The following is a 15,290-nucleotide window of genomic DNA, read 5'->3' on the forward strand; positions in this document are numbered from 1 at the left end:
CAAACATGCATCTTGAATTGTAGATTTACATGACAACACAGGTTATTTTTTTGAATGAAACACAGCCAGGAACATGAAATAACGTCATCCCCATTGCCAAAAACACATCAAAACACATTCTACCATTGCTGGATACAGGCAGGATACGTTAGCATTGCTAATAACTCTTAGCGACAACATCATACTAGTCTACAGCTTGCAGTTGTAGGGCTGCCAACTTTCTCAATCCCTGGGGACACTTTCTTCCAGGTGCGTACACGCACATGCGCGCGCACCAACAGTTGACCAACAATAACGGAAATCGCAAGCTTTCATTAGCCATAAACCTAGTAATTTCTGTGTCATTTTGGCAAACCATAGCTACTCCCTTGGATGTTTTGTTCATACTAATAGTCAAGACAATTATTACACAGTCATGAAAATCCCTCACCTTTCGGCAAAATTCTCTGTTTTGAAACCAAAATAGGTGACCTACGTAAAGCAAAGAGGGGGGGGGGGGGGTATTCATATTCAGTGAACTGCGAACAGGTGCGCATGTCAGAAGGGAGCGCGAGTGCATGGAAATATTAACGCGAAGGGCCTTGCATCACCAGTGCAGACCACCATCAGACGCTGAAAGCACTCCTGGCCTCGGCGATTTCCCTGACTGAATTTGGTGAATGATGGTTTCAATCATTTTTATATTTTCTGGTATATCTAAGTTAAGTTACCCAGGAGCTCTGTTGACATAGACTTAACTAACGTTAGCTAGCGTTACAGCTTGATGAATTGAGTCATTGAACACAGCAGGAGAGAACCCAACGTTAGCCAGCTAGCTAAAGCTCCGGTGGAAAATTCCAAATGAACGTATGCAGCCCTTAGTGCCACTTACACACAACAGTGACACTGACAGATCAAAAGCTTATTTGAGACAATGTAAAGATGGAAAACCAGGCTAAGAAACGTAAACGTAATTACCTTCACTAGACAACATTTTACCAATTGGACAAACGGCTATGTTTGTTTGTTTCAAGCTCCAAAAACTATTTTTCGCTCAAATCATCCCAAAAAGTTTGTGGGCCTTCATAATTTTTGACTCATGGCTTAAGTTACGTTTCTCCAGCTCTCCCCAGGTTGGCAAAAAAAGTAGTTCAAAATGCATCAGATTGATGCTTTAAAATATGGAATATTTAAATTGTTCTCATGGGGGAGCATGCACCCGGACCCCCTTAGAGGGGTAATATCCTTCTCACCTTTTTCACCCCTGACCCGTTTTCATGCCTGATTACAAGTTTCTCCTTTTGACACACAATAACGCTCACCTCACCAGTGGCCAGTTCACACACACAACCTCTCACCAGAGTTTTTGCGCGTTTACAGTAGTACTTAGCCTATTGTCCGGTGAGGCTGTGATTGGAATACGGGACTGGAGCTGTCCCTAACGGGACAAATCTAAATCACCCATAATTCGGGATGTCCTGGACAATTCGGGACGGTTGGCAACCCTATGCGGTTGTGATGAACATAAGGTCGGAACAACACCTCTTTTCAGCAACAGCTTCATTGCAAATCCTGCTTTGCATTGTCCCAGGTTTTCAAAACTGTCCTCTGTGAAATGGTTTGAGCAAATGTGTAATTGAGGGTCGAACCGCACAGGGATCTTCTCATAGTCAACATCACAGCCCGAGTGTTTGGTTCCTTGGGAAGACTCTGAAAAGTGTCAGCATTCCCTGTACAGGCTGGAACACTGCATTTACGACCGTAGTTCATTTTCAATATCCTTGAAAAAAGTTCATCTTTGTAATTCCGTGGAAGTACACAGAGCAGCACGCAGCAAAGTTTGGGGTGTGACAAAGGTACAGACCAGAGCCCAAAAATTGGCCTAAACCTACTGTTTTACATTTTTTTATTGTGAGATTTGCATAGGAAAGAGGTGTCAATGGACTTAGGGGTTCACTGTATGTCCATTTTACCCACTGTATTCAACTGTGACAAGGTAAATTCGGTTCTGCAATCAATGACCCCTTTAAAGATATTATGCTGCAGCTGGGTCAGATGTTACAACCTTGAGAAACATCTTTTAATTGCCTTTAAACAAGTTGTTATTATTGAAATAAATCTATTTTTCAAAAGAGATCTGTTCAATTACAGCTGGGGGAACAATGTCCCACTCTATACAGTTTCCCTACATTAACACGAACTTGAAGGAGATACACGTATTTACACAATACATAAGTACATGAAGAAACATTACATTTTGTGATTCATACTCATAAGTTGGCGGGTGGGGGACAGGGGATGGCTACTGTTGAACTTATTTATTTCAGATTGAACCTCTCTAAGGGTGTTTACTATAAGCAGGATTAAACTGCTAATCAATGTTGCGCTTGTTTAGCACTGGGCGAGGATTTGTGCCCAATCCCCTCATTCATTCCCTATCTCCCTGGCCTTGTTATATCTCTCTCCACTATTGATCTTGTTCACGGTAACCCTCAGAGTCATTGAAAGAGACTGGATACTGATAGACTGAGGCCAGCTTGCTGCTGCTCTGTTACACACTGGGATGGATCCAGAACCGAGACAGCTCGCTAGGCTAATAGTAAAACTACAAGCTGGCACTCTGAAGGTTTAGTGAAGGACAGAGTGGTTTAAATGAGGAGGGAAGGGAATATTAAGTCAAGAGAGACTGTATAAGGGAAGAAAATTAAGTTGGGAGGGGGATGAGCGGAAATTCTATCAGATAAAAAGTGGTGGAGGTCATGAGAGACGGTATATAGGAGGAGAGGATGTAAGTTAGTGAGGGAGAGAGAGAATATCTTCACAGCATTCCCCTGGCATGTACTAGGCTACCCTGTCAGATGTGATACCCAGCCTTAATTAACACTAGCCTCCCCTTTGGCTTGCTCAAAGCACCCTTCAACCAGTCACATCAACTTCCGGATGCTCCCACAACCCTCCTAACTCACCGCCACTCAATGTCACTTCTTTAAAACAAACACAACATAAGGCTTGGCAAAAGCTAACCAAGTAAAAGGGTCTCGCTGGCTCCTTGAAAGAGGAGGGAAGGAGAGACAAACAGATAGGAAGGGAGGGGGGAAACACGTCCAAAACAAAGCTTCTCTGCCAGACAGCCTCTCGTGGAGTATCTGTCCGGAGCAAGGAGGCGTCGCCTTGGAGCAGCGAGTGATGGAAAGTGACAGGGTTCTCTCTGGAGAGCGCGGGGGAAGTCCGCAGAGGGCGGCGTTATGCTGGACAGCCAGTGATGAATGCCAACAGGGAGCGCTCACTCTTTCCTGGTGTCATTTCTTTCGTTTTCATTCCTCTGTTGTCTGAGTGGAGGGTGAGATAGCAGGGCAGGTACCGAACAAAGAGAGGAAGATGGATGTGGAAGGGAGGGAGGGAGGGAGGGAGGGAGGGAGGGAGGGAGGGAGGGAGGGAGGGAGGGAGGGAGGGAGGGAGGGAGGGAGGGAGGGAGGGAGGGAGGGAGGGAGGGAGGGAGGGAGGGAGGGAGGGAGAAGAAAAATGGACACCGAGAGGGAGAGAGATATCTAGATAGACAGACAGATAGATACAGTGAATAGATAGATCTTCCCTGCGCCAAACTAAAGCTTGATCAAAGCTTGAGCACAGTACCTCTGTCTTCAGAAAGATCCTCTAGTAAATACTTGCTGTTTGCCGATTCACTACAAAGCCAAGAGATTTGCAGCAATTTGTTTGTAAACTCTGCAAATGTTTTTCTCATGGTCATTTCTTGCTCTCTACCACAATGTCCATCCCTCTCTTTCTGACCCTGCTCTCTCACCTCCATCCCTCCTCCATGTACACAGACTGACTTCATAAATGTGCTGCTCCATATGGCAGCTCATCAGGTTACATTGCAAACCTATTGTCTCTCTCTCTTTCCCCTCTTTCTCCTCTTCGTAACCTTCCACTCACTTTGCTCCATCGCAATCTGTCCGTTTCTCACCGAGCCACCCAGTTACTTCTCTACATCATAGGTAATTACTGTCTTTCACTCTGGTCATTACTAAACAGTTTAATTCTGTCAATTTTTATCTCTCTCCCTCACTTGTTCCATCAGGGAGAAGGACTTTGGAAGGCACGGTTTATAAGCTATCACAGAATACTGGGGACTGAGATTGCCCCTCTGTCTCTGCTCAGTGACCTATGAAGCCAGATATATTGTAGATAAATCAACCCCTCCCTCTTTCCCTCCACACCACTATTCCACCCACCCCCCACACCAGTCTTCCACCATTTTGCTGTTAATGATCTGTGCCACATTTTTTGTGCAGGAGAGTCGAATGATTGGTGTGTTGTGACACTTTTAAAATGGGCAGGGAATTACACCAAGGATATCAGAAGCTTCCTAGTAGAAAAACTGAGGGGTTAAATCAGAAGGTTTTTGGCCGTGACACAAAAGCACACGTCTCTTAGCTGTCAGTGAGACATGATCTACTGATCTTAGTTCCACTGTACAGATTGCCACTCCACGGTGCAGACTACCACAGCTACAAGTACCCTTTCAGAAGACTTAAATGCACAGGTCACACTCATGTACTGCACTCATTTACATGCTGGTAGAATAGATTATTCTGGGAGCATAGCATCACAGGCAGGAAGCATCACAGGAGCATCACAGGCAATAGTCTGTGACGTTATGGGGAGTGTGTGTTATCTCCTTGACTTTTGACTGGAAAACAAATAAACCAACTAATGAACCAAATGTTGATGAAATACAGAGAATCGGTGTGGTTGCAGAACGTAAGACAAACACCAGGCCCTGAAGTTAAGTTTTATCAAACTGCAGGACACAAAAATACTGACAATATTTGAGAAAACATTTAACAGTCTATTTCTACATCATGTTGGCACCCGAAAGTCCAGGCATCAGCATGCAATCAAGTACACGCCTGCCATCACCAAAACTGTTTGAGCTAAAAGGGAGGACAGGTTTGCCAAAGTCTGTTGATCTGTGACTGCCAGCGAGTGGCAGTAAGCCAGTGGGGAAAAACCCGATGGAGAAGCACCACGGGAACCCTCAGCCCTGGGAGAACATTCATCCTGCTTCTGGAATCCCCTCAGACATGCCAGAGGCTCTGCTGCCCTGGGAGGGGAGTCAAGGTGACTGATGGTGTGAGGTTAGGGATGGGAACAATACAAACTTGTTTGTGAGGAGCAGTGGCGACTGGTCATTAGGTGCAGGTGGGGCAGTGCCCCCTGTTGTCAACAGAAAGAACTGCATAGGCTAATCGTGAAGGTGGGGGTTCTGGTGGGGCTAGCCCCTCTCTCACAATGCAATGTACATTGGACATGGGAAAGTATTAATACGCATGCTCAGAATGTAATGTAATGTGGATCACATGAATTTGATGCCGGTAGCCCCACTCCAGCGTCATTTCGTACTTGAGACCTGATTGGCTGTCTGTCTGTCTGGCGGGAACATTAGTCGGCAAGAAGTGCGAGGAGGGTAGATTGTCTTAGCTAGCTTGTTAGCTTTACAAACACCAGATAACTTGAGAAAATGAATCGAGTGGATTTCATACTTGAGCACCGGTTATATACCCTTATATATACCCTATAAACCCTTAATTTGGAGGAGAAAGTTTAAGTAAAGCGACTTGGTGGTGCCCATCAGCCACGATATTGCCATCGCTCAAACTGCACTGCTGGTAAAAGTAACCGCAGGTTTAATGTGGAGTGGTTTTTGAAGAAAAAAACGGATAGCATACAAAAGAAGGCACCTTTTTCTTCAAGTGAGCTCTCAGCCTTAGTGAGTGAAAGCATATTTTATCATCCTGCCTTTGTGGTGCTGGTCCGTGCATTGGTCATAATTTTGGTCTGGATCGATAGATATAGATGGTGATGAGTGTCAGTGTGTCCACACTTATCTATTAAGGTTGTTGTCATAGAACGGATCTGTATCCCTAAAAAGTCTTTCCGCTACGTTGTGGCCTTTAGCGGTGTTGAGCTCATTGCTGTTCGCGTACTGCCCTGTAGGCACATTGGTTTTGAGCTTGGTTGCATTTCAAATTTCGGTTTGTAAATATGACAGGGGTCATTTTTCATGTGTGTGAGAGAGCAATTACGTTGTACAAAAGAAGGTCTCTCTCTCTCCAGTTTGTGTACTTCAACACCTGGAAGAAGCAAGCCACTCTGTTGTTAAAAGTGTTGTGTGGAGCCACGCTGTTTGTTGATGTGTTAAATAAACACATCAGTAGCAAGAGGGAGTTTTGTAGCTGTACTGGTATGTATCCTCTATTTTGAAACAGTTTTTTCCCACCATTTTTTTACATATAAAAACGCCACTGGTGAGGAGAGTTACAAAACAACGGTGTATTCATGGGTGGAAATAAAAATGCTGAGGTTTAGAGTGAAGCTTTTTGAATCCTTATTGCTGCTGCCAATGACACGATTTATAGAAGTCTAGGACTACACACAGACACACATGCACAAACACACATGCACACATTCAGAAGAATTCTCATAGGTCCACCTTAAACTGAACACCCATTTGTTTTTGGTGGAGTCACCTTTCCCATCATGCCTTTTTCTCTCTCACACACACGTCTCATGGTTTGGGAACACATGGGTGACAGCAGGGCACAGGCTGGCATGGAGAGAGGCCTCCCTGTCTCCTTTGCTTTATCTATTTATTCTTTATTTCCCTTTCCCAATGTCCTTCTCTATCTATCCTTCTCTCTCTCTCCTTCTCTCCATCCTCTCTATATCTCTATCCTTTTTTCATCTCTTCTCTGTCCTGTCTCTAGCCTTCTATCCTTCTCTCTCTCTCCACTCTCTCCACTATCATTTGTTCTTTCCTTCTGTTTATCGATTTACATCCTTCACTCTCGACATCTTTCTCTCTCTATCCTCTCTCTTCGCCTCTCTCTCTGATTTGTATTCCTTCTTCCTGTTCTCTTCATCCTCTTGTCCATCCCCATCCTTCCATCTCCTCTAACATGTTCCTTATCTCTTTCTCCTTCCTTCCTGTCATCTCATGACCAAACCCTGTGTTCATCACCAGGCTGTAGGACAGTAAGATTCAGACTGCTGGCGTTCTCACAAGGATGCTGCACGAGGATGCATCCACACAAAAATGGATGAACATACGTGATCACACTACCGCACGCACGCACACACATCACATTACCGCACACACACACACACATTATGGTATTGCACTATGACACACAGCCAGGAACTGCTGGTGCACTTTTGAAGCAAGCACAGGAGCGGGGGAAGGACTCCTTTTACTAAGAGTTAACATCAACATTAAGGAACTGAGTTACGTGGACCAGGATAGTTGTTTGGCTATCGATTTTTACGTTACACACGCAATTTATACTTTTGCATAAGTAGCCTACTACTTGCTATATGCTTCGATAGCCAAACAAATGTCCTGGTGCACGTAACTCTGTCAGGCTATTGCATTTTGTACTTCTGTCGATCAATTTCTTATTTCTTGTTAGTTACTGCATCCATTCAGCGACAAAGTGTAGTGCCAACCCTTACAGTTTTGAGTTAATGTAATGTGTTTTTGAGTTAATGTAATGTCGTTTCCCATTTGGGGGAGCGTGTCTTTGTATTGGGGGGAGGTGAGAAAGTAATCCTATTTTGGGGGAGTTGACTCGTATTTGGGGGGAGTGTTTTCATTTGGGGGATGCACTCATATCAGTCGGTGTGTTTTGCACTTTAGGGCCACCGTACACGCCACACCTTGCAATTCTCACACTGAAAAGTAAGTGATAACTTGCCTCGCTATATAAAATGAATGGATGAGGCGCAGGCATACAGAGGGAAGTTTTTGTCTGTGTGGATAGCTGTCTCGAGTTATACACAGTTAAATGAAACCTACCAGCCATTCTGAAACACCAGTTATTGGATGTGTCATACTATTAGTTACTACTGGTGCACAATGCCCATGATGCAGTCGGTCATTAAGATGTATTAAGACAAATACAGATTTCTTGAATTATAGATAGGGTATAGTGCCCGCGATGATGTCAGTGACACACACAGATTTCTGGAATTATAGATAGATGCACCTGGTGATGACACTCCTTCACAGTGGTTTTGGTACCTGTGTTTGTGATGCAGCTGGTGATGACAGTTCTTTACTCTACAACCTCTACATCTATTCTAGTCAAATTGCCAATCCTCCTACATTCATGCAAATGATAATGGCGCCTTAATTTGTCTGCTGTTTCCTACGTTATTTACATTTAGTCATTTTAGCAGACGCTCTTATCCAGAGTGACTTACAGTAAGTACAGGGACATTCCCCGACGCAAGTAGGGGTGAAGTGCCTTTCCCAAGGACACAACGTCATTTTGCATGGCCGGGAATCGAACTGGCAACCTTCTGATTAATAGCCCGATTCCCTAACCGCTCAGCCACCTGACTCCCCTACTAGATACCCATAATGTTAGTTATTAGCATTTGCTGAATTTCATTACTACAAGGCTAACAAGTTCATTTGAGAGCCAGATGAGGCCACTTTGAGTTGTTAGCTTAGAAAGAGTGTGTGGGGGGCGGGGGGAAAGGAAACACGGATTTTGGGAGCAACCTGGTTGGCTTTAGAAGGCTATGGCCAGGGCATGGAAGCTACTATTGGGTCAAATGAGGGGTCAATCAAAAGATAGTGAGTAGAGTGTAGTGGCCATCTTGATTTCCTCTGATGGTAAATATTCCAATGGCATTCCTGTGATGAGCGAGAGTGCGTGAGTGACTGCCCAATCAGAATTCAGAATCAGAATGATGCAACAAGAGGTCAAGGCTATTTATGGAGGTAATACATTGTTTTGGACTAAATACTTTACATGGTTATCGAGGTTGGAGCTTTGGGAATGTAACCAGACCATTTTTGTTGGGATGTTTTGCATATCTGGACAGCTCTGAGCCGTATTAGGTAAGTAGTAGGGTTGTCCCCACTCAGTCGACTAGTCGATTTTCTGGTCGATATGCTCTTGGTCGACTAAGATTTTTTTAGTCGAGCTGCTGTATGGCAGTGTGAGATCTGATTCCCACTTGTTCAAGTTCAAGTTTTGTATTTGTCAGGTACACAGAACAACACAAGGTTAGACTGGGCACTGAAATTCTTAAGACAAGACAAAGCAAGCACCTGGCATAACATAACATATAAGTACACAGAACATAATTTACATCTATTGCTGAGCTTAAATAAGTGAAACTGCCTAAATATACAGATAGCAATAAATAATCAACTATACTAACCCTAATACTAAAACTTCCTAAATTACAGATAACAATAAATAGTACACTATACTAACCCTAAATGCACATAAAACCTGTTTCAACCCTATAACCTATTCTAACCTAAGTGGAGTACAGTACAATAGTGCAAATTTGCAGATCAGTGACTAAGTCAATGACCATACAGGAGCCTGGTGGCGAGGTACAGTAGTGCAATGTACAGCATACAATTGACACAAAGTATCAAGGTCAGAATTGCTCGGAATTGTCAACACAAGATTAACAAGAGATTTACAAGACAGGAGTGAAGGGTGTGACTGGCCTAAGTACACTTGAGTACCGGAGCAGGGGAGTGGACTGATTACTCTAACAGTGTGCAGGTGCATGAGAGGGAGTGCCCCTCGCAGTACTCCAGTGACTGTGTTCTGTGGTTGGAAGGCCTGATTGTCACAGGCAACATTGGGAGCAATCCCAAGACTAAGAAGGCAGCAGATTGTCAAATGAATGCAACACACGCTGGCGTCTCCACTTGACAAAGTGACGTCAGAGATATTGAAAACACTGAGAACTCCCTGCTGATGTGATAGGTCCTCTGCCAAGTAAGGATCTGAGTGTGAATGTGGCTGTGAGGTAGTGAAAGAGACAGCTAGAGAGAAAGAAAGAGGAAGAGAGAAACACAGAGAGGTAGTGAAAGACAAAGAGGAAAAGAAAATTGTCAACCAAAAAAAAACAGTTCTAAATGACTAAAGGCTTAATGGTGCACACAAACACACCTTCACCAAAAAACCTAGACCACACTTCGGTCCACAAATGACCATGACACACAATTAAGTCCGGTCGCTGAAGCCGGATCTTCTTTGGAGGCATTGAAGCATCATCCTGATTGTCTGTGTCTCTCTCTGTCACACTTTCATGTTCCTCGTCTCCTCCTTCGCCCTCCCACTCATGCTACTGAAAACATAATTATGTTTTCTTCATTAAAATGATTCATTTCTTGAGCGGAGAATGAGTCCACAGCTGTCCCTTGATTACTTAATGGAATAGAGAACAGTGATCTATGGAGTCATTAGAGGAATGGTGTGGAAATACTTTCAATCTGGGAATGGACCTGCTGCGACTAGCGGCCCACGTGCTTACGCAACAACAGACGCAGGAGAGGGAGGGAGAAAAGAAGTGGGGGAGGGTAGGTAAGGAGAGTAAGGAGAGAGGGAAGACTTGGAGGGCAGGCTGTCAGCCATTTTCCCCTGCCCTCCATGAGGACAAGGTGTTGATGAGCTTTCAGACAGCCCATCATTAATTTCCTGAGGGTGATTCCACCTTCATCGTGTATGCATGTGAGTGTGCTGGGTGTGTCAAGTGTTTGTGTCACTGCTTACAAGTACATGCCTGTGCATGTGACTACAGTGTGTGTGTTTACGGAAATGCATTAAAAGTGCAGGTGTGTGGGTCTGTGCCTAATATTCTTGGCCCGTTTTACAGTTTTAGTTTCAAATTGAGAGATTTGCAAAGGAAAGAGGTGTCTCTGAGGTTCACTGTATGTCCATTTTACCCACGAACTGTCATTATTCAACTATGACCAGGTAAACTTGGTTTGCAGTCAATGACCCCTTTACCCCAGGATTGGGATTGATAGGCCTGGAACTATAAAGTGGTGCATTAGCAGTAGCTGCACTTCCATAACGAAAATGTGCACAGTAGACAGCTAGTCAGTAGCTAGTATTAGCCTGCAAAGCTACCATGCTTTTTTTTCCATTGTAATTTAACACAAAAAAAATAATTGAATTAATTTATTAGAGAATTGTTTAATCTTTCCCCTCAACAACTTAACTCAAATACCAATGAGAAAGATCTAAGTTCAACCCACTTAAGTTTGTTAAAACCAACTAACCCTAACCCCAAACAGCTCAAGAGGCTTATAATGTAAGTGATTAACCACAGCCATTCTCAGTGTGAAAACACTGGACAAACACTGCCCCACAGGACAAAATGTGCGTTTGTATGTATGTGAACGTTCAGCGGTCACCTTAGCCACCAGATATCCCTGGCCTCAAACTAGTTTATAGATGTCATGGTTGTTGAAGTGATTTGAAGAGGTGTGATAGCGTATGCATGTGTGCGTGTTTTTCAGATGAGATCTTACCCTCGATGGGCGAGGTCTTGAGCCTGCGACAGAGCCCCTGCACGTCCCCGTAGGAGTCTCCGATCTTCGTGACGGCCTCTGTGCTCCTCAGTTCCATCAGGTCCCTCAGGTCCATCACCGTACAGCCAAAGTCCCCTTCGTGGTTCCCCTCGGCAACTGAGTTCCCCGGAGGGTGATCCGTCGTGTTGTTAGCCATTTTGGTTGCTTTGTTTTCTGTTTGTTTACTTGCTTGCTTGCGTCCTAAGTAGCCTGTGTTGGGTGCCCCTGTCTGAAAGCACTGGTATAACTAAGAGTTGCAGCTGAAGCTGTTCCTGTGCTGCTGACACGGGGGGAAAGGAGCCGGGAGTTGTGGTTCCTCTGAAGGTGATCAACCCAGGACCAGGAAGTGCATGCTAGTTGCCACAGAAACAGAGCACGGGTAAGACTTGATCCATCGACGGCCTTCCCTGTTCCAGGACACTGTGGAGGAAAAGAGACACATGACTGAGTCTGCAGCAGTGACAGACAGCTACAAAATCAGGTTGAACCACTGAGAGCAGCCAACATTAGCAGGAGCAGCTACATTAATGTGAGGTCAGTGTTGCCTCACGTGAGACACAATCTCCTCAGTACTTATTTTCTTATTTCCAACTCTCTGTTTACACATTTGTCAAAAGGACTAAAGGACTTAAACAACCCTTATTAAGGAGCGTGGTCACAACGTTTATGAGTTTGTCCACATTAGGTGAACGTCATCCATGAGCAGCACAGAAAGGTCTGACGGACATTGTGGAAGAACCAAGCACAAGCTCAAACCTGGAAAGGGGCCAGCTTAGCATGTTCTAAAGGCCATGCAGAGGAACAAGGGTAACAAGATACACCCTTCATACACAGCTTCCCTTTGTTTTCCTAAGATAAAAGTATATCCTAGTGTCAGACTAAAAATGACATTTCTGTCACACATTTTATATTACGTTCCTTTCAGTATGTTGGCAGTGAATGAAGATACCATGGGAATTACCATAGCAACTATGGTTCTATGGCAACCAGGCTTTGTTTAGACACACTATAGAGTCCTAGTCTGTGTGTGTCTGGAATGCAGTTATTCTTGTGGTGGTATTGTCTTGGTAGTATTACCAGTTTCATGAAGAGGTTTGTATTGGAGCTGACTGGAGTCAAAAAGAGGACAATATGCTAATGTAAGATAACACTCTGGTTTGCTCCCGCTGTGTTTTATGTGTGTGAGTGTCACACTCCTCTGGGGTTTCCATGAAAGACCAAACACTGAAGAATGGAGGTCAGCCTTTGATGTGCGCTTAAATGATTAGGGCTTGATGCACTGGAATGTGACTCTCTGGGTTCACACACACACACACACAATCCATACTGTATATCAGACAGTAGCCAGGATTGGCTCATCTGTACACAGGCGTGTGGCACAGCAGCGTTTGTGATGCAGTGGTTTAGCCTCCAGGCAGGGTTATAACCCAGATTGTGTTTTATAATACACCCTCTCCTAGAATTCCTCCCAGGGGTCAGACCTTGGCCAGCTCTCCCCCCGCAGGACGGGGGACGGGGGACGGGTCCTGGTGGAAGTGTATTGAGGCATATATGTGTCAAATGTGCATTGTCCCAACAGGCTGGGCACTTAAGGACTCAAGCTCCCTGTAAACTCACTCTCAAACACTCACCTAGATTGATATTCAACCAAGATGTAAAAGGCAAAATGTTGTTGCATTTCATTCTCAAATTCTCACCTCAGACAAGTATTCTTTTAGCTGCTCCAGATTGTCAGCTGTTCTGTAACTGTCATTTTGGGACCCATGAATGAGGACGAGGTTTCATTTGGGATTCGATCAGGGATCGGGCAGTGCTGAGTGCTCAGAGAAAACAAGAGGAAGTGACCTCATCATTGGAGTTTCCATGGCAGGGCCTATCGTGTACGCCACAGGCCAAACAGAGGATCGCTAATCGAGTTTATAGAATCCATTAAAGCCCACTGCAGCCTGTTTGTGTGTGTGTATGTGTACAGCTGGGGATCACTGATCAGATTTAGTGCCTTTATTACCCTGATGCAATAAATGTGAGTGTATGGTTACATGTGTGTGTGTGCGTTTGAATGTGTGTATAAGTGTCAGTGTGTAAATGCCACCAGAGCATGCATCAGTAGTCTTTCCAAACAAAATCTATTGATGTTGGGAAATGTCACCAGCAGCCAAAGGGGACAGATGAGGGTTAGGGTTTCTAAATGGGCCCCCAGATTAGCAGTGTCTGGAAACCCAGTCCCACAGCTTTCATACACTGAAGCCTCCTCAAAGCAGTGGAAAGAGTGTGAGATTGGGAGAGGAAGATAGATAAAGAGGGAGTACAAGAGACAGAGAGGAAGAAAGAGATTGAGCGTCACCCACCCAGGAGCTAACCCTTACAGCCGGTCACCGGCCACCTGCAGTCAGAGGACATCCAGCGGACAGACTGACGGACAGACGATGCGCTGTCTCTCAGAGAACAAGACCATGGAACAGACAAGATGGATGAGCCATCAGGTTCCTAGCACCAAGCTAATTAGCTCACTAGCTCATTTACCAGTAAGTCATTCATTATTAAGATGAGCCCCCTTACAGAGCAAACAGACGAGAGAGCTTGGGACACTCCTCATGCAGATCCACTGTGATGTGATGATCAGTGTTAACTATGGAATTATAACACAACTGGGAAGGAACATAGAGAGGTAGGGTGGAGAGTTACTGAGGTTGGCCAGGAAGAGCGATACCTTTAAAACCACTCCCCCAAAACACATTAACGCACTGGCAGAGTGCATGCAGGTAGGAAGACAAGTAGCTCTTCCAATCATTGCATTCGATCCGAACACAATGATTGTTCTTGTTTATTATAGTCCTGCGATGGCCACAGGTATCAGATTAATTTTATTTTACAGTCAGAGCATTTATTGATTGCTATCAGGAAAAAATCTAAACATTAAAAAATTGTAGCTGTAAAACGGTTGGTTTAAAAAAATCCACGAGTTGACGTCAACTGGCTGGTCGGTGGCTCCACCCTATTTGGCTCTGGTCTGTACTTTTGTCACGCCCCAAAATGTTGATCTCAGACACTCGTTTAGCTGTGCGCTGCTCTGTGTACTTCCACGGGAATTACAAAGAAGAAAGTTCTGAAGTTTTTCAAGGATATCGAAAATGGACCACGGTCGCAAATGCCGTAGAACAACATTTTGCCTCCCATTAATTTTCAATGGAAGTCACCTGACAGGGCCCGCGAGATACCTGGTAGCGCACACAGGTAGCCTAGAGATCAGGTGTAAATAACAAGGGCAACGTTCTCAAATGAATTGATGTAAATAACAAGGGCAACTTTCTCAAATGAATTGAACAGTTTTGAGAAAACGAGCACGAAGCAAAGATGGTGTGAAAAAAGCTTCATCTCGCGGGTCAGATTATATGACAAAATATTTTGGAGGGGAGAAACAATGGTAGGGGAAAACACTGATGTGTGCATTTATTTTTGACAGTTTTATCCAAAGCAATATACAGAGGTGAACTGAGTGATCTGAACCTGCTTCCTGGGTTGTATTTTGTTTTTGTGGTTTTGTTGATGTTTCCTTAATTTGGGAATTGAGAATCATTTGAGAATTAATCAACCCTGGTTATCTGTGGACAAGATGTGGCCAGTATCCTAGTCCATGGTTAGAACTGATGTATACGTAAACTGCTATTTATATAACAAGACACATTTTTGTTTACATTCAGAAAAAAAGGACTCTGTTGTCGAACCTAGGTTGAATACTTTCAAGACATTGCATTCACTGTCACACACATTGATGGGCACACACAATTCCCAAGTCCAAAGGTGAAGGCTTTGTCACAATGCATTTGGTTCCATTCACATACCGCAACCTTCTACACACACACACCCACACACCTCTGTGTCTAAAGAGGTTACGTTTTAACAGACTACATGTTTG

At 44.3% G+C, this 15,290-nt stretch overlaps 1 protein-coding gene across 5 annotated transcripts in view; it reads right to left on the reverse strand.

Moving 5' to 3' along the window:
• LOC124470874 (plasma membrane calcium-transporting ATPase 1-like) overlaps window positions 1-15,290 on the reverse strand; it is a 78,439-nt gene that overhangs the window by 41,485 nt on the left and 21,664 nt on the right. For 4 of the 5 annotated variants that reach the window (XM_047025054.1, XM_047025052.1, XM_047025049.1 and 1 more), the window contains one exon: window positions 11,336-11,794. In XM_047025054.1, the coding sequence (XP_046881010.1) occupies window positions 11,336-11,531 (196 nt within the window). In that variant the 5' untranslated portion in view covers window positions 11,532-11,794. Of the gene's footprint in view, window positions 1-11,335; window positions 11,795-13,071; window positions 13,751-15,290 lie in introns of those variants that run through there. The other variant, XM_047025051.1, reaches the window with a different exon arrangement.

Source organism: Hypomesus transpacificus, chromosome 9 (assembly GCF_021917145.1).
Source record: "Hypomesus transpacificus isolate Combined female chromosome 9, fHypTra1, whole genome shotgun sequence".
NCBI lineage: Eukaryota > Metazoa > Chordata > Actinopteri > Osmeriformes > Osmeridae > Hypomesus > Hypomesus transpacificus.